This window comes from Bos taurus, chromosome 20, assembly GCF_002263795.3.
Source record: "Bos taurus isolate L1 Dominette 01449 registration number 42190680 breed Hereford chromosome 20, ARS-UCD2.0, whole genome shotgun sequence".
NCBI lineage: Eukaryota > Metazoa > Chordata > Mammalia > Artiodactyla > Bovidae > Bos > Bos taurus.
The window spans coordinates 59200703-59221068 of record NC_037347.1 but is presented as its reverse complement, the minus strand read 5'-3'; the positions used below and the strand labels follow the sequence as shown (position 1 = coordinate 59221068).

At 42.0% G+C, this 20366-nt stretch overlaps 1 protein-coding gene across 2 annotated transcripts in view; it reads right to left on the bottom strand.

Moving 5' to 3' along the window:
- The window catches only part of DNAH5 (dynein axonemal heavy chain 5), a 332322-nt gene that overhangs the window by 270076 nt on the left and 41880 nt on the right, over positions 1-20366 (bottom strand). The window contains exon 1 of one of the 2 annotated variants that reach the window (XM_015459121.3): positions 3937-4493. The exons of the other annotated variant lie outside the window; for it this stretch is intronic. Within the exon in view, the coding sequence (XP_015314607.2) occupies positions 3937-3993 (57 nt within the window). The 5' untranslated portion in view covers positions 3994-4493. Of the gene's footprint in view, positions 1-3936; positions 4494-20366 lie in introns of those variants that run through there. 2 annotated transcript variants of the gene reach the window in all.

The following is a 20366-nucleotide window of genomic DNA, read 5'->3' as shown; positions in this document are numbered from 1 at the left end:
TTCCTCCAATCCTACAGAGGTTTTAGTTCAAAATCAGGAATACCACTCTTGTACAATTCCGAGTCCCCTTGGGCAACAGAGGCCATATAATTCAAATGGTTTTCACTCACTTGCTAAAAAAAATACATATATAACGTCATCATTCACATTATCCATGGCTGTGGGATTTCCCAGGCAAGAACACTGGAGTGGGTTGCCATTTCCTTCTCTAGGGGATCTTCTGGACCCAGGGATCGAACCTGGGTCTCTTGCATTGCAGGCAGATTCTTTACCAACTGAGCCACCAGGGAAGCCCCACTGTCTATAGCACAGGGCTGAAATCCCAAAACCTCCCTTATTGATCACAATGAACCAGAATGCTCAGAGCTGATGCTCATCAGAATCACCTGGAAGCTTTAAAATGCTGATTCCTTTGTCTCCCCAGAAACTGACTGCTCTTGTGCAGAGTGGTGTTTCTCAAAAGCTCCCCTCATGATTACAGTGGTGGCCCAGCCTGAGAACACTGTCTCAAAGGAAAGCATTTGATGACTTGATCATAATTTACAAACACCACGAGGTTTTCACTTGAGTTAGGAACTTAGGAAAGTCCAAATGCATAAAGCTGGGATCCCCGTAACTCTAGATCTTTCCTTTCTGTCAGTATTTGGGTCGTGCAAAAATCGATAGGAAGGACAGGTTTCAGCTCAACTCCACAAGGCCCAGAAGTGTGGCAGGCACAAAATAGGTGGTCACCCGATTCTAGTGGAATGGGTGGATTCTGCACCTCGAGTCACATTCTCCCAGGGTCTAGAGATGGTGTAGTGACTTCATGGCCACATCGGGCTGTGACTCCTTCAGGTTTGGGAGCCTCCACCTAGGTATTAGCAAGCATCACCTGCCAGCTCCCCACACCTGCATCCTAGAACAAGGGTCCCAACCTCCACGATCTAATGTCTGATGATCTAAGGTGGAGCTGATATAATAAAAATAGAAATGAGGTGCACAATAAATGTAATGAGTTTTGACTCATCCCCAAACCATTCCCCCTACCCCAGGCCATGGAAAAACCATCTTCCAGGAAATCTGTCCCGGGTGCTAAAAAGGCTGGGGACCGCTATAACCTAGAGCCTTTCACCTCCCCAAGTTCCAAGGAAACTGTTTTCATCTGTGCGTGTGAAATGTGCTCACAGGACCAAACACGTCTGGGCCTGATTAAGAGAACACTGAAACCAGCTAGGCTATTTTGCCAAACAATAACACTGATATCTTTTCAGCTTTCAAAAGGTATCTGAGAGCAAAGGTTCCTTTCTTGGCTTGGCTTCTACTGTGTACTGCCTGAGGAACAATGGCCCCTCCAGGGGAGGTTCTCAGCAGGGGAAGGAGGTGCCCTCTCTCCCCAGCCAGTCTCTACCTCCCACCCCCTCGAGAATCACTGTTTAGAGAAACCTAGCAATCCCAGGAAAGTTAGTGAGCAACAGTAATCCCCAGGATCAGGACGTAAGTGGAAAACACGAATGATACATATTTCAGCAGCAGTGAGAAAACTTGCCCCCATTTCAAAACTAGGTGTCCAATTAGATGAATTTAGGCCAAGAGGACTCTCATAAATCTTTCAAGTGTTTTTTTTCTAAAGGTCGACAAATCCCAGTTTAATTTTAGGGAAAAAAAGAAAAACAAAATCTGTTGAGTCTGGAATTCATGTCCATGGTACGCTTGAAAGTAGGTACTAAGCATTCTTCATCTTTGAGAAAAGCCCAAAAAGGGGGGGTGGGGGTGGGCAGGCATCATATCTGATGCCTGAGTCAATAGATAGAGAATTACTTCGAGTTTTTTCATTGAAAAGCATTTGTGTTTATTATACAACAAAAAGGATATATGGTTTGACTTTTCCAAACCCAGAAAGCTTATGGTTTATTTGGCTATTTGCAGGTGTATTCTGAACAGAGTCAATTATTATATCACAATAACCTAATGACAAATATAGCATCACTACAGTAATAGCTGCAGACTAAGTTTAAATATAGGGGCTAAATTTTGTATCTTAAGTGGTTTGGGAATCTTTGTCATTAATTATTTTAGGTGACAAAGGTATAACTTAATAAACCATCAAATCAGTGCGCTAAAAAGAAAATGTGTAATTACTTACATAATACACTGCAACATTATTAAGGTAATTCTGTTAATATACATCAGGGGGGTAAACAGAACCAGCATCCCAAATGTATAGAAACTTCCAAAAAACTTAAGATATTCCTAAAAGGTAACCAGTGCCAAGAAAGAATCCAATTCATTCATTATATTCGTGATTTTATCGTCAATTTTAATTTTTGTGATTCGGTAATGAAGCACGGAAAAGTGAGGAATAGGGGAAATATTCAGACATGTGAAACATTTAATTAATTCAATTTATTGAGAAAGCATAAACTAAGGTGTATTAGTACCGGGTTCTGAGCCTGGCAGGCTGCAGTCCAGGGGATCACAAAGAGTCAGACATGACTCAGCAACTGAACAACAACAAGTACAGGTTCTGTGTTAGGGGAAGGCTATCAGAGATGGAGGAAGCACCGTCTAGTCATCCAGGAACTCACAGTAGACAAATGCCATCTCACCACAGCAATGTGATGAGAGCTCGAGCATCAAAGTGCAGACAGGACCCAAGGAAGGGAGCCCCCACCTCCTCCTGAAGTGTCAGGGAGGCTTCTCAGAGAAAAGGTGGCACCTGTACTTGGTCTTAAATAATAAGCGTCTGCAGGCCAACAAGTTCAAGGGCTTGGCTGAAAGATATTGATCTTGGGAGAGATGCAACAGAACGGTGGGGCTAGGGGAAGGAGGGTGGCTGGTGGCAGAGAGTTTAGGAAAAACAGAGACAACGGTTCTGTGTTTTGCGGTGGAAGAGCAGAACTGCAAGGCTGGCCAGAATCATCCAGGATGCTAGGGGTGCATAAAAGATACAGCAATTCAAGCCCTGAGGAAGTATGGGTCAATGTCGACAACAGAGTTCTGGAGAAACCTCAATTTTCTTCTGACATTAATCATCAGTGGAAGAGGCTCCAAAACACCTCTTTATGCATCTGCCTAATCCAAAGCTGCTGAGTTGAGTCCTAGGCTAAGGGAAGCTCATTCTTCATCCTTGTAGCTCACGGACTGTGAGCACATTTCCAGGCCCATAGAAGGCGATAGGGGACAGGGTAAGTGGTGGGGTGTCATTTTAAAGAAGCCTGTAGAATCTGCCTTAATAAATTCTCATCACCAACAAAAGCTTATGGGTCTAGGAGAATGCAGTCACCAAGGCACCCTGAGTAGATTTTTTTCCATCAGGCAAGCAGCTCGAGAGTCCCTTCAACAGCAAGGAGATCAAACCAATCAATCCTAAAGGAAATTAACCATGAATATTCATTGGAAGGACTGATGCTGATGCTGAAGCTCCAATACTTTGGCCACCTGATGCAAAGAGGTGAGTCAATGGAAAAGACCCTGTTGCTGGGAAAGACTGAGGGCAGGAGGAGAAAGGGGCAACAGAGGATGAGATGGTTAGATAGCATCACCCACTCAGCGGATATGAGTTTGGGCAAAGTCCAGGAGAGAGTGAAGGACAGAGGAGCCTGGTTTGAATGCTAGGCTGCAGCTTAAGTGCTGCAGTCCATGGGGTTGCAAAGAGTCAGACACGACTTACCGACAGAACAACAATAAGCATCATCCCAAAAGATGGAGACTGTATTTCTACAAGAAGCCACAGTTTAGGCGGCAAGGTGCAGAAAAGCCTAAAGATGAAACTCCTTTTCAATTTTAAATTTGAAGTAACATATAGCCTTATGAACTATCCAAAAATTAGTAGATAAACTTGTTTCTCACAGATTCATCAGAATACGATTTTGAACTTTTTTAGGAATTTTTGCACACAGGTGCAAGAGATGATGTTCTAAGACATGTGCAAGCTCATAGACAGCAGCTCCTTACCATTAAAACGCGGGTGACACTCTGCTTCCAGAGCTTTCGCCTGCCGATCCTAAACATCCCAGCAATCTGTTCAGCTTATAGACTCTTCCAGAATGATCTTCTAGCTCCTGGGAGACCAACTCATCATCCAACAGGCTTTCAGATGAAAAGTATTTTGGAGGACCAGAAGTTCAACATGTTTACATGTCCAATTTGCATGTATTATGCACCATAAACATGGAATAAAAATTAAAACCTATACTTGAATTCAAGTTTTCGCTCCCCACCTTGGCCTCTCCTCTCTTCCAAAGCCCTGTGTTGTTAGGGCAATACTGTTTACACGCTATACAGTTGAACCGTGTCTCTCATTCTTACTTATCAACCTATCAACGCATTTGAACAGCTGGGTTGCAACACAACCTCTGATGTTCGTTTAATTCTAGACACTGCCCAGCAGGAAGCTTGAAGTCAACAGAGATATTTGAATCATTTCTTTGAACAGGGAGTAACTTTAAACCGTATCAAAACAGAAAACAGAGAAGCCACAGCCATGAATCAGTTGCACAAGACATTCAGTCCATCTTTGTCTAAACAGCTTTTGTGTGCTCGATTAACTACCAGGCTTGTGGCTAATTGTGACTGTCAGGTAGGCTAATTGTAACTCAATGGAGCCATTTTCTCCCCATAAAAAAACAAGCCTACTTCATATGCAAATAGCAAATGATGTCCATAAATTACTTGCGCTCACAGAGCTGTACTTACAAATAAACCAAGGTTATTTATTCTCTATGACTAAAGATCTTGATCATCCTTGCTGTAAAGACATGATGGGGAATCACAGCCAACGTGATCTGAGAAGTCTAGTAGGTGGGATTTCTCTCATCAAGATGAATAAGTGGCAGGACATTTAAGGTTGGACATGTTGAATCCAGGTTTTAGTCCTTGAAGTTCAAGTTTCAGGAACTCAAATCCAATCATCCAAGGATAAATCGAGAACCAGGGGACCCATCCCACCAAGATCCTGCTAATTAATCTCACACGAGACCCATTTGAAAGCCAGGATGCTAATTTGGTACTGACACCTACTGCTAATTTGGATGTCAATTTGGTACCTGACTTGGGAGATTCACTTCAATAGACAACATTAGGGAGGGGCCTCCATACATAGCTTCCCAAATAGCACAGCGATAAAGAATCCGCCTGCAATGCAGGAGACGACAAAGACACGGGTTCCATCCTTACGTCGGGAAAATCCCCTGGAGAAGGAAATGGCAACCCACTCCAGTATTCTTGCTGGGAAAATTCTATGGACAGAGGAGCCTGGCAGGCTACAGTCCATGGGGCTGCAAAGAGTTTGACATGACTGAGCATTGATTTCATTCCATACGGAGAGTTAACAGAGAGACAGCACTTAGACCTAAATACTGTTTGGTAAACAAAGCATTAGAGACTTCCCTGGTGGTCCAGTAGCTAAGACTCCACCTCCCAATGCAGGGTACCAGGGTTCCATCTCTGGTCAGGGAACTAGATCCTGTATGCCTCAACTAAGAATTGGCATGCTGCAACAAAGATCGAAGATCTTGCATGATGCCAAATCAATAAATAAATGTTTTTTAAAAGAAACACATACACACAAAACACAGGAAGGGAGAGTTGGTTTATGGGATAGTTTTTTAATCAACCTCTGGGTATAGGCAAGCAACTGTTTTTTGTTCTAACCGTGAATGAAGACGGTATCTAGACTAGCCCTCATTCTGCTCTGTGCCAGGTTGAAAGTGAAGTCGCTCAGTCATGTCTGACTCTTTGCAACCCCATGGACTGTAGCCTACCAAGCTCCTCCATCCATGGAATTTTCCAGGCAAGAGTACTGGAGTGGGTTGCCATTTCCTTCTCCAGGGGATCTTCCCAACCCAGGGATCGAACTCGGGTCTCCCCCATCACAGGCAGACACTTTACCATCTGAGCCACCAGGGAAGCCCAGGTTGAAAGGTCACCAGCAAATTGCAGTATTTTCTCATCCTCCTTGCTCAGCATCTCAGTCCCAAGGATCGTCTGTCAACACATGACCTCAGGACAGAGGTGACAATTCACCATGTCACTGTTTATCTTTCATTAGCTACATTGAAATCGCAGCTTCCCTAATGGTATTTTAGGCACCTCGTCATTTCATCAGCAGCTCATTTATTAATACAATGGTCTCTCTTGAGAAGAGTTACTTTCTGGGAAGATTTCCACAGATGGCTGATGGCATTCATCCTGGGTTTGGCAGGCGTCACCATGGCTCTCTCGAGGCTCCGCAGTAAACTGGTCTTCCAACCTCTGGGCTGAATTTCAGCAAAGACACTAAGTGTCTTAAGGAATCCCCTTGAGTGAAGGAGGCTCACTGAGAATTTTCATCAAGCAGCACAAATGAGGGGCTTTCCTGGTAGCTCGGTCAGTAAAGAATCTGCCTGCAATGCAAGAGACCAGGGTTTGATCCCTGGGTTGAGAGGAACCCCTGCAGAAGAAAACGGCAACTCACTTCAGTATTTTTGCCCGGGAAATCCCATGGACAGAGGAGCCTGGTGGGCTGCAGTCCATGAGATTTCAAGTTCAGTCCACTCGCTCAGTCATGTCCGACCAAAGAGTCATGTCACTCTTTGTGACCCCATGGACTGCAGCACACCAGGCTTCCCTGTCCATCACGAACTCCTGGAGCTTACTCAAACTTCATGTCCATTGAGTTGGTGATGCCATCCAACCATCTCATCCTCTGTCGTCCCCTTCACTTCCCACCTTCAATCATTCCCAGCACCAGGGTCTTTTCAAATGAGTCATTTCTTCACATCAGGTGGCTAAAGTACTGGAGTTTCAGCTTCAGCATCAGTCCTTCCAATGAATATTCAGGACTGATCTCCTTTAGGATGGACTGGTTGGATCTCCTTGCAGTCCAAGGGACTCTCAAGAGTCTTCTCCAACACCACAGTTCAAAAGCATCAATTCTTTGGCACTCAGCACAATTTAGCAACTAAACCACTACTACATCACAAACCAATCAAAGCACAAGCCTGCATCTGACCCCTTGCCCCCTAATTGCCAGCCGACAATTGAGTCGGTTTCTGGTCATTGGAGAAGGGTATCAAATGCCTCCCAGAGGGAGACTCGGGTGAGTTTTCCTATGAGTACTTTCTACCAGGTGATGGCTTCAGCAAGCGAGACACCTCCTTGTTTCTGTTCTTCAGTCCCATCCAGCTCTTTGCTGCCCCACAGACTGCAGCATGCCAGGCTCCTCTGTCCTCCACTCTCTCCCAGAATTTGCCCAGATTCATGTCCAGTGAGTTAGTGATGCTGTCCAACCACCTTATCCTCTGCCACCCCCTTCTCTTTTTGCCCGCCTCCTCCTACAGGAACTTTTAAGCTGAGGAGTCCTCCAGCCCTATCTTTATGGACGATGCACTGTTCCAAGCTGAGCATATTGGCCATTTCACAAATCTTAAGTCAGACATAATAAGAATACAAGAGTGGACAATAAACTTCCTATAGGCAAGAGACTTCATCCATAAGTCCAAGTACCTTCAGGCAAGGTTTAAAGTTTCACTTTCATTCATTCACTCACTCTTCATCAGCAAATGTGAGTACTTTTTATAGGACCAGGCACTGTACTATGTATTAAGCATAGAGCAGCTAATTAAAACACATACTTAGGACTTCCCTGGAGGTCCAGTGGTTAAGAATTGGCCTTGCAGTTCATGGAGACAGGTTCGATCCCTGGTTAGGGAACTAAGATCTTGCATGCTGCAGAGGAACTAAGCCCCAGTGCCACAATTACTGAGCCCACATGCTCCAGAGCCCGTGTGCCACAACAAAAGTTCCCACGTGATGCAACAAAGGTCTCGTGGGCCAGTGATTATGTAAGACTAAGACCCAAAACAGCCAAGCAAATAAATTTAATTTTAAAAAATCACAATCAAACACTAAAAAATGTCCATTGTAAAATGCATAATTATTTTAGAGGACCTCCAAAGAGAAAAATAAAACACTGCCAATTACACTTAAAAACAACCTCAACTTTAAGCTGCATTCTGAATTCATAGACATTAAAATGTAAAACATGTAGATCTCAGAACCAATGAAAAGCCAACATGCCGGCCTTCACTGGGGAAAGATATAAAGTAAATAACATAATTATAAATAAAATATGATTACACAAATTGTGGAAAGTGCCATTAAAAAGGAAATCTTGATGCAAGCTTCACTTGGATCTGTGTTCTAAATTACTGCCGTTTGTACTTGTATTCCAAAGTGTGAGACTTCCTGAACTCATTGCTATATCATGAAGAATTACCTGCATCGAGCCTTGCAGCCCTGTATGTACAACCCACCGTCATAGAGTAACAAAGTGCAAGTTCTGGGGTCAGGCACATGCATGCTGTGTGCATGTCAAGTTGCTTCAGTCGTGTCTGACTCTGCGCGACCCTATGGACTGCAGCCTGTCCATGGGATTCTGTCCACTAGATTCTCCAGGCAAGAATACTGGAGTGGGTTGCCATTTCCTTCTCTAGGGGATCTTCCCAACCCAGGGATCAAACCCACGTTTCTTACATCCCCTGTATTGGTAGGTGGGTTCTTTACCACTAGCGCCAACTGGGTCAGACACACCTGGGTTTAAATCCTAGCATTGCTCTCTTTCAGCTATATGACATCAGAGCTTTTGTTTTCTAAATTATCCATTAGAAATAAACCCACCTGCCTAACAGACTTGTGATTATGTAAAATTCCTGGATCCTCACAGGTACCTAATACATGAAAAATATGTTAATATTTTTTATTTGCAAAAAAGTTATGACTACAATTAATGACAATACTAATATAGGGACAAATTCCCAAAGAATTTAACCCAGCATATAAATTTCAGTGTAGAGCTGCTTCAAAATTTTGCTCTTGATTTCCCAATATATCCCAAGAGAAAGAGTAGATCCAGGTTTTAATGGTTACCATCTACACATTTTTCACAGATTTCTGCTTCTAAATGTCTCAGTGAGGCCCAGCAGAATTAAATACATTCATCAGTTTAATGGCCTTGTAAACAATGATACAAGGGGGCAGCATAAAAAATGGTAAGTGGGATGAGAAAGTATCATATTTCAATCCATTCTGAGTAGCACATTTTTTGCACTTTTTACCATATTGAAATTGAGCACATCTGCTATTCACTTTTCGGAGAAGGCAATGGCACCCCACTCCAGTACTCTTGCCTGGAAAATCCCATGGATGGAGGAGCCCGGTGGGCTGCAGTCCATGGGGTTGCTAAGAGTCGGGAACGACTGAACGACTTCACTTTCACTTTTCACTTGCATGCATTGGAGAAGGAAATGGCAACCCACTCCAGTGTTCTTGCCTGGAGAATCCCAGGGACTGCGGAGCCTGGTGGGCTGCCGTCTATGGGGTCGAGCAGAGTCGGGCACAACTGAAGCGACTTAGCAGCAGCAGCAGCCATTCACTTTTAACTGTTGGTTGACAGAAATCATGGCCAGAGTATGTGCACTCAGTTGTCACTCCAGGTGTCAGGATAAGGCCACTGGAGCACCTTGATATCACAGTCGACAAACTACTGAAAATCCATCTGAGGAGGAATGTGTGTCCTAGTTGTTTTCTGAAAATCTTCCACTGACACCTTCTGGGAAGATCAATAAAACAGCAGCATCACAACTCCCAGAATACATGACAGGAGATGGAAAGAAAACCCCAGGAGAGTCAGACCCTCGATGGGAAGCAGCTTTGGAAATTTCTTAACCCATTCATTACATTTATATTTGTATGGATGCACAAGAGTGACATATGATTTTTCTAAATCTAGGTTTAATCAAACCTGTCAATCCTAAAGGAAATCAACTCTGAATATTCATTGGAAGGACTCATGTTGAAGCTGAGGTTTCAATATTTTGGCAACCTGATGCGAAGAGCTGACTTACTGGAAAAGACTCCGATGCTGGGAAAGATTGAAGGCGGGAGGAAAAGGAAATGACAGAGGATGAGACAGTTGGATGGCATCACCAACTCAATGGACATGAGTTTGAGTACGCTCCGGGAGTTGGTGATGGACAGGGAAGCCTGGCATGCTGCTGTCCATGGGGTCGCATGACTGAGCGACTGAACTGAACTGAAGGGACTAACATACAGGGAAAATATCACCAGCAAAGCACAAAGGTTGGATTTCAAAAGCAAGTCTTTCTGGTGCTGCAGTTTTCCAGAAATATGAGTGATTAATCTCTGAAGAGTATGTGAGGCTGAGCTGTGTGTGTCAACCTATGGTAGGTGGCCCTCACAGGCATTAGGGAGTCACTGAAGAATAAGTTGATGAAAATCTTGATTAGGAAGATTATGCTGAAGAATGGGAGGAAAGGAAGATTGAAGTCAGAATCCTAGGCATGAGGAAATAAAGAATTTAATAAGGGAGTGGAGACAATGGTCACCTGATCCACTCAAAACCAAACAAGCTAAGGGACTTCCTCAGCAGTGGCTAAGACTTCCAGTGGCTAAGACTCCACTCTTTCAATGCAGGGGCACAGGTTTACTTCTTGGTGGGGGAACTAAGACCCCATATGAAGCATGGCACTGGCCAAAAACAAACAAGCTAGATAAAAAGAGGCAAGTTCTTTTATCCAATCCCATGTTGCCACCCCTAAGCTACCCCCATATAGAAATCCTGGATGGGGAGAAACAGATAGACGGAACTTGACAATTGGTAATGGGGGATTCCGTGGTGATTGGAATCTGTCCAAGGTGATTCCATGCGGTGTCAAGCTTGGTAAAGTGAAGAATAACTCAACAGGAATGGAAGAATCTAGAGAAGGAGTGCATGTTGGAGAAAAGAATACTAAAGAAATGGAAATAAAGCTCTGATTCTTTGCTTTCCCTGTTGGTCTTTACATCTTGAAAACGTGAAGGTCAATATGCTTATGCTTGGTCATTCAGTTGTGTCTGACCCTTTGCAACCCTCTGGACTGTAGCCTGCCAGGCTCCTCTGTCCATGGGATTCTCCAGGCAAGAATACTGGCATGGGTTGCCATTTCCTCCTCCAGGGGATCTTCCTGACCCAAGGATTGAGCCAGTGACTCCAGCATTGGCAGGCATATTTTTACCACTGAGCCACCTGGGAAGCCCAAGAATACTGGCGTGGGTAGCCTACCCCTTCTCCAGGGGATCTTCCTGACCAAGGTCAGTATATGTGAGACCAAGAACATCCAGTATCTTTCTCTTTATTTCTAAATTCATAAAAGAAAGAAAAAACTCACAGTTAAAAGAAAGATAACTAATCATATGTGGATTAAATAATTACTTTAGCTGTCTTCCCTCAAAAAAATTTTTGAAAACTTAAATTAAGTGGTGCAGAATGTTGGCTTTGCTAAGATTGCTGTGAGTTCAAAATGTGCAGCAAAAGCTAAAAAAGATGCATAAGTTTTCTTCAGCTTCATCTGCCAAAGTGGAAGGGACAAACACTAGTAAAATCCCAAAGGACAATACAGAAAACTGATGCATTTAGAGTAAAGCATCCACTAAACAGAACACCCAAGTTCCACAGGTATAGATTGGAAGAATAGAGATCTCAGTGTTAATGCTCATTCCAGATGTTATTTTGTATAGTACCCTTTGAGCAGAAACTGTAAGAATTAGAAATTTTTGTCAGTCAGTTCAGTCATTCAGTCATGTCTGACTCTGAGACCCCATGAATTGCAGCATGCCAGGCCTCCCTATCCATCACCATCTCCTGGAGTTCACTCAAACTCACATCCATCGACTCGGTGATGCCATCCAGCCATCTCATCCTCTGTCGTCCCCTTCTCCTCCTGCCCCCAATCCCTCCCAGCATCAGGGTCTTTTCCAATCAGTCAACTCTTCGCATAAGGTGGCCAAAGTACTGGAGTTTCAGCTTCAGCATCAGTCCTTCCAAAGAACACCCAGGGCTGATGTCCTTTAGAATGGACTGGTTGGATCTCCTTGCAGTCCAAGGGACTCTCAAGAGTCTTCTCCAACACCACAGTTCAAAAGCATCAGTTCTTCGGCCCTCAGCTTTCTTCACAGTCCAACTCTCACATCCATACATGACCACTGGAAAAACCATAACCTTGACTAGACAGACCTTTTTGGGAAAGTAATGTCTCTGCTTTTCAATATGCTATCTAGATTGGTCATAACTTTTCTTCCAAGGAGTAAGTGTCTTTTAATTTCATGGCTTCAGTCACCATCTGCAGTGATTTTGGAGCCCAAAAAAATAAAGTCTGACACTGTTTCCACTGTTTCCCCATCTATTTCCCATGAAGTGATGGGACCAGATGCCATGATCTTCGTTTTCTGAATGTTGAGCTTTAAGCCAACTTTTTCACTCTCCTCTTTCACTTTCATCAAGAAGCTTTTTAGTTCCTCTTCACTTTCTGCCATAAAGGTGGTGTCATCTGCATATCTGAGGTTATTGATATTTCTTCCGGCAATCTTGATTCCAGCTTGTGCTTCTTCCAGCCCAGCATTTCTCATGATGTACCCTGCATATAAGTTAAATAAGCAGGGTGACAATATCCAGCCTTGACATACTCCTTTTCCTATTTGGAACCAGTCTGATGTTCCATGTCCAGTTCTAACTGTTGCTTCCTGACCTGCACACAGGTTTCTCAAGAGGCAGGTCAGGTGGTCTGGTATTCCCATCTCTTGAAGAATTTTCCACAGTTCATGTGCAATCTTCTGATTTCTTGTCTTTGCTCTGGTGACACTTCAATGTGTTCATAGAAACAGCATTCTCCTGGCTTTGGGAAGCCATGTTTTTGATGTTGACACCCAAATACTGGTTGAGTGTATGATGTTAATAAACCACCTGCCACTCTGGTCCCAGTTGCCCATGAATAACAGGAAGTAGGTGACCAGATGATCTTACAGGCATCATCCAGTTCTAAGCAAGATGCAGGAACTAAGTGAGTGATCTCCATCACTTGCATCCCAAGCACAGAGCATCTTAATCAAAACATTATCTTAACATGAATTTTTCAAGTACAATCTTACAACACGGCAAACAAAACACTGGAAAATTATGATATCCCTGGAATTATCTGAAATGAGGTTGATGAATTTAACTTTGCAAGGCTGTGACATCTTTGATAATATTGTTTTCCCATAGAAATTTTTTCCCATTCTAGATGCCCAATCTTGAACAAATGATGTTCCCTGGACCATGACACTTGTTCTTTGTGTATAAAGCTACATAGTGCTTTCAATGGACTACTACTCAGCCATAAAAAAAGAATAAAATAATATCATTTGAAACAATATGGATGGACCTAGAGATTACCATCCATGTTATTATTATTATCAATAACCTCTGATATGCAGATGACACCACTCTTATGGCAGAAAGCAAAGAAGAATTAAAGAGCCTCTTGATGGAAGTGAAAGAAGAGAGTGAAAAAGTTGGCTTAAAACTCAACATTCAGAAAACTAAGATCATGGCATCTGGTCCCATCACTTCATGGGAAATAGATGGGGAAACAATGGAAACAGTGAAAGACTTTTTATTTTCTTGGGCTCCAAAATCACTGCAGATGGTGATTGCAGCCATAAAATTAAAAGATGCTTGCTCCTTGGAAGAAAAATTATGACCAACCTAGACAGTATATTAAAAAGCAGAGACATTACTTTGCCAACAAAGGTCCAGTCAAAGCTATGGTTTTTCCAGTAGTCATGGGTAGATGTGAGAGCTGGACCATAAAGAAAGCTGCGCACCAAAGAATTGATGCTTTTGAACTGTGGTATTGGAGAAGACTCTTGATAGTCCCTTGGACTGCAAGGAGATCCAACCAGTCCATCCTAAAGGAAATCAACGCTGAATATTCATTGGAAAGACTGATGTTGAAGCTGAAACTCCAATACTTTGGCCACCTGATGTGAAAACCTGACTCATTGGAAAAGACCCTGATGCTGGGAAAGATTGAAGACAGGAGGAGAAGAGGACTACAGAGGATGAGATGGTTGGATGGCATCACCGACTCAATGGACATGAGTTTGAACAAGCGCCAGGATTTGGTGATGGACAGGGAAGCCTGGCATGCTGCAGGCTATGGGGTCGCAGAGTCAGATATGACTGAGCGACTGAACTGAACTGAACTGAGAGATTATCATACTCTAGGTGAAGTTAGTCAGACAGACAAAAACAAATATCATATGATATCACTAATATGTGGAGTCTAAAAAAGTGATACAAGTGGAACTTATTTACAAACAGAAATAGACTCACAGACATAGAAAAACAAACTTACAGTTATCAAAGGGGTAAGGGATATGGCTAAACTAGGAATCTGGAATTAAAATAAATATACTACTATGTAGAAAACAGATAAGCATCAAGGACCTATGGTATAGCACAGGTAACTACACTCGGTATCTTATAATAACCTAAGGGAAAAGAAACTAAAAGAGAATAGATACATACATATACATATACCTGAATCACTTTGCTGTTCACCTGAAACTAACACAACGTTGTAAATCAACTCTATTTCAATAAAAACTCTTTAAAAAATTAAGCTGAAGTGCTTTTTAAGATTGTCCTCCCAAGCCTAAACACAAGCTCAGGGGCTCCAAGTGAAGATATGAAAATCAAATTTTAGGTGCAAATCACAGAATTCATAGTAGTAAAGTCCACCCAGTATTCTGCTCTTCAGTCAGCTACTTAGCCTGGTTCTAATTTTTTCATATTAGTCCCTTTCGGATCATATTGCCTCATTCAGTTACCCCATTCGCTCTTTATTTAAGACCAAAATTTTGGCACTATTTCACACACCATTGAGAAAAACAACACTTCTTTAATTAGCATCTTGTTTGTAGTTATAATCTAAAAGATAAGCAACAGCTTGGGAATGATCCTATGCCTTAATTACATGTTCTTTCCGAAATCCAAGGTCCAAACAATAAGACAAGTATTAACTGGAGAGATGTGAAAAGAGTCCTTATTTCTTTAATAATTGTTAGGTATCTATTTATGTTTTTTAGCTATGCTGGGTCTTCACTGCTGCGTGGGCTTTTCTCTAATTGTGGAGAGTGGGGGCTACTCTCTAATTGTGGTGGGGGAGGTGCTTCTCATCGCTGTGGCTTCTCTTGGGTGTGGGCTTCAGTACTTGCAGCACGTGGGCTCAGTCGCTGTGGTGCACAGGCTTGGTTGCTCCAAGGCATGTGGGATCTTCTTGGGTCAAGAATCAAACCCGCGTCTCCTGCATTGGCAGGCAGATTCTTTACCACTGAGCCACCAGGGAAGCCCAACAATCCTTATTAGCGTAATAGTTCTTGCTTTGTGAAAGCTGTGGATACAAATGATCTTGACCTTTATGTTACCTGTTTATTGCTACTGTCCCACCCATGGGCTTTCTCAGGCACTTAGGTATGATCCTTTTCCCAAACATAAAGCAACAGAAACACCAACTCATATTCCATCTCTTTTGGTTCTGATTCAGTTTATCGGATATTTATTTAGAAGGAAACTATCTTTCCTTACATAAGTCTGATAATGAAGATGCCAAGATCTGGTTCTGAAAATGATGATGTCAAGGACTGGTGAATCACACTGAGACATGAGTGTTAGTTCCACATTCCCCCATCCACCAGCTCCCGCTGATTCCCACCAACAGACACACACAGCCCTGCAGGAAGCCAACGTCACAGCAGCAGAAATGAGGGTCAGGGGCCCAAGGTTCACTGGAGGACCCATTACCACAGCTGTGCTTATTCAACAGGGAAAGAAATTAACGGGGAAAGAAGAAAGTAGAGACTCAGGTTCACGAACAAACATCAAAATTCTTACGGAATCCTACATCTCTCTGCTTTTCCCTTGTGCTAAAATGTCATGAAATGGTAATCTCAAAATCTTGTCCCTTTCCTCCAGAGAATAAAGTCCGTCAAATGGCATTCAGTGTAAAAATCAAATCCTATTATTAGTGATGTTTAGTTAATTCACTCAAGAGACATTTTCTAAATGTCTAAAAGCAACAAAGAACAACATCCCAGGCTTCTAATATCACCCCTTCAGAAGCACATTACTTAGCCACCATCATGGGGGACTTTCCGGTGTATGATAGCATGACTTTGAAAACCATTTTAATATGATATTTAAGGGAATGGCTACCCACTCCAGTATCTTTGCCTGGAGAATTCCATGGACAGAAGAGCCTGGTGGGCTACAGTCCATGGGGTTACAAACAGTCGGACATGCTGCTGCTGCTGCTGCTAAGTCGCTTCAGTCATGTCCGACTCTGTGCAACCTCAGAGACGGCAGCCTGCTAGGCTCCCCTGTCCCTGGGATTCTCCAGGCAAGAACATTGGAGTGGGTTGCCATTTCCTTCCTGAGCAACTAACACTGTCATAAATACAAACCCACAAAAATAACCAAGACATATTTATAAACTCGGAGGTTAGCACTCACACCCATGCCAAGGGGTCTGGTAGTAAAGTGATGCATTGATTCACAAGGCAGAAAAACTTTTGATTACAAGAATGTGATCAGATACAGAAAATCTATTTATCTGAAACCAAGCAGTGATTTCTAGAAAGAATGTTCTGTCTCTCTTTGAAAAGGTTAATGATAAACTTGGGGAGATATCAAAGGAAGATATGTCCAGTCAGAGCTAAGAATGATCACTTCAGAAAGAGAGCAGCTGATGGAAGGTCAGAGTTCAAGGGAAGGCTCGGATGCTTTGCTTTTGGTGACCTCTGACCTCCACCAATACCACTGCAAACTCTAAGATCAGGGATGGATCTGTCCACATCACAGCTATATTTCTGGATCTTTGCACTGCTCATTAAGTGAATGAAGAACAGTCCCATCTATAACCTCATCCAGGAGTTAAGTCTTTAAACCCCAAATAACCTATAGTTACAAATGAGTTACTCTGCTACCAAGAAACCAAAATTTATTTTGCCAAAGAAGACAAAAATAACCCAATTTATTTACCTGCTCATGTTTATTTAACTTCACCCTTCTTAAAGACCGTCACATAATTTGTAATAAATGTCATTACTGCCTATAGATTTCACAAGGCAAATCTCAAACCCTGCTGTTTCCTTCAACAGCAAAAATTCGAAAACATCATTTCAGAGAAGAAACATAAACTTCATTATTGCATACATAAAGAAGATATTCCAGCCATTAAATGGAATGAATTAGAGTCAGTTCTAGTGAGGTGGATGAACCCAGAGCCTGTTATACAGAGTGAAGTAAGTCAGAAAAATGACGTAAATCAATGCACATAGATGGAATCTAGAAAAAAGATACTGATCAACCTATTTTGGGGGCAGCAAGAGAGACTCAGACATAGAGAACAGACTTATGGACACAGTGGCACAAACTGAGAGAGTAACACTGAAACAGATGCATTACCACATGTGAAACAGACAGCCAGTGGGCATTTGCTGTAAGAAGCAGGGAGCTCAACTGAGTGCTCTGTAACAACCTAGAGGGGTGCGATGGGATGAGAGATGGGAGGGAGGTTCAAAAGGGAGGGGACACATGTATACCTATGGCTGATTAATGGTGACGTATGGCAGAAACCAACACAACATTGTAAAGCAATTATCCTCCAATTGAAAAATAAATTAATTAAAAATAATTATAAATTCATTTTATTGCTAACAAACTAAATTATAAAAATGCTATGCAGAATAGTAATGGTGAAAGTGGGCACCCTTGTCTTGTTCCTGACTTTAGAGGAAATGCTTTCAATTTTTCACCATTGAGGATAATGTTTGCAGTGGGTTTGTCATATATAGCTTTTATTATGTTGAGGTATGTTCCTTCTATTCCTGCTTTCTGGAGAGTTTTTATCATAAATGGGTGTTGAATTTTGTCAAAGGCTTTCTCTGCATCTATTGAGATAATCATATGCAGAGAAAGCCTTTGACAAAATTCAACACCCATTTATGATAAAAACTCTCCAGAAAGCAGGAATAGAAGGAACATAGTTTTGGAAGTTTTGGCCACAGCAATCAGAGCAGAAAAAGAAGTAAAAGGAATCCAAATTGGAAAAGAAGAAGTAAAACTCTCACTATTTGCAGATGACATGATCCTCTACATAGAAAACCCTAAAGAGTCCACCAGAAAATTACTAGAAATAATCAATGACTACAGTAAAGTTGCAGGATATAAAATCAACACACAGAAATCCCTTGCATTCCTATACACTAATAATGAGAAAACAGAAAGAGAAATTAAGGAAACAATTCCATTCACCATTGCAACGGAAAGAATAAAATACTTAGGAATATATCTACCTAAAGAAACTAAAGACCTATATATAGAAAACTATAAAACACTGGTGAAAGAAATCAAAGAGGACACTAATAGATGGAGAAATATACCATGTTCATGGATTGGAAGAATCAATATAGTGAAAATGAGTATACTACCCAAAGCAATTTATAGATTCAACGCAATCCCTATCAAGCTACCAACAGTATTCTTCACAGAGCTAGAACAAATAATTTCACAATTTGTATGGAAATACAAAAAACCTCGAATAGCCAAAGCGACCTTGAGAAAGAAGAATGGAACTGGAGGAATCAACCTACCTGACTTCAGGCTCTACTACAAAGCCACAGTTATCAAGACAGTATGGTACTGGCACAAAGACAGAAATATTGATCAATGGAATAAAATAGAAAGCCCAGAGATAAATCCACGCACATATGGACACCTTATCTTCGACAAAGGAGGCAAGAATATACAATGGATTAAAGACAATCTCTTTAACAAGTGGTGCTGGGAAATCTGGTCAACCACTTGTAAAAGAATGAAACTGGACCACTTTCTAACACCATACACAAAAATAAACTCAAAATGGATTAAAGATCTAAACGTAAGACCAGAAACTATAAAACTCCTAGAGGAGAACATAGGCAAAACACTCTCCGACATACATCACAGCAGGATCCTCTATGACCCACCTCCCAGAATATTGGAAATAAAAGCAAAAATAAACAAATGGGACCTAATTAACCTTAAAAGCTTCTGCACATCAAAGGAAACTATTAGCAAGGTGAAAAGACAGCCTTCAGAATGGGAGAAAATAATAGCAAATGAAGCAACCGACAAACAACTAATCTCAAAAATATACAAGCAACTCCTACAGCTCAACTCCAGAAAAATAAACGACCCAATCAAAAAATGGGCCAAAGAACTAAATAGACATTTCTCCAAAAAAGACATACAGATGGCCAACAAACACATGAAAAGATGCTCAACATCACTCATTATCAGAGAAATGCAAATCAAAACCACTATGAGGTACCATTTCACACCAGTCAGAATGGCTGCGATCCAAAAGTCTACAAGCAATAAATGCTGGAGAGGGTGTGGAGAAAAGGGAACCCTCTTACACTGTTGGTGGGAATGCAAACTAGTACAGCCACTATGGAGAACAGTGTGGAGATTCCTTAAAAAACTGGAAATAGAACTGCCTTATGATCCAGCAACCCCACTGCTGGGCATACACACTGAGGAAACCAGAAGGGAAAGAGACACGTGTACCCCAATGTTCATCGCAGCACTGTTTATAATAGCCAAGACATGGAAGCAACCTAGATGTCCATCAGCAGATGAATGGATAAGAAAGCTGTGGTACATATACACAATGGAGTATTACTCAGCCATTAAAAAGAATACATTTGAATCAGTTCTAATGAGGTGGATGAAACTGGAGCCTATTATACAGAGTGAAGTAAGCCAGAAGGAAAAACATAAATACAGTATACTAACGCATATATATGGAATTTAGAAAGATGGTAACAATAACCCGGTGTACGAGACAGCAAAAGAGACACTGATGTATAGAACAGTCTTATGGACTCTGTGGGAGAGGGAGAGGGTGGGAAGATTTGGGAGAATGGCAATGAAACATGTAAAATATCATGTAGGAAACGAGTTGCCAGTCCAGGTTCGATGCACGATGCTGGATGCTTGGGGCTGGTGCACTGGGACGGCCCAGAGGGATGGTATGGGGAGGGAGGAGGGAGGAGGGTTCGGGATGGGGAACACATGTATACCTGTGGTGGATTCATTTTGATATTTGGCAAAACTAATACAATTATGTAAAGTTTAAAAATAAAATAAAATTGGAAGAATAAAAAAAATAAATAAATAAATAAAATAAAAAAAATTAAAAAAAAAATAAAAAAAATAAAAATGCTATGCAGATCAAATGTTCTTCCAAAGCTTCTTTAAGATGAGTGTCAATGCTTATGTCTTACCAAAACCAGCACTACAACTTTCCTGACAGAGCAGGGACACCCAATATTAATCTTAATATATATATATCAGAGAAGGCAATGGCACCCCACTCCAGTACTCTCGCCTGGAAAATCCCATGGACAGAGGAGCCTGGAAGGCTGCAGTCTATGGGGTTGCTGAGGGTCGGACATGACTGAGCGACTTCACTTTCACTTTT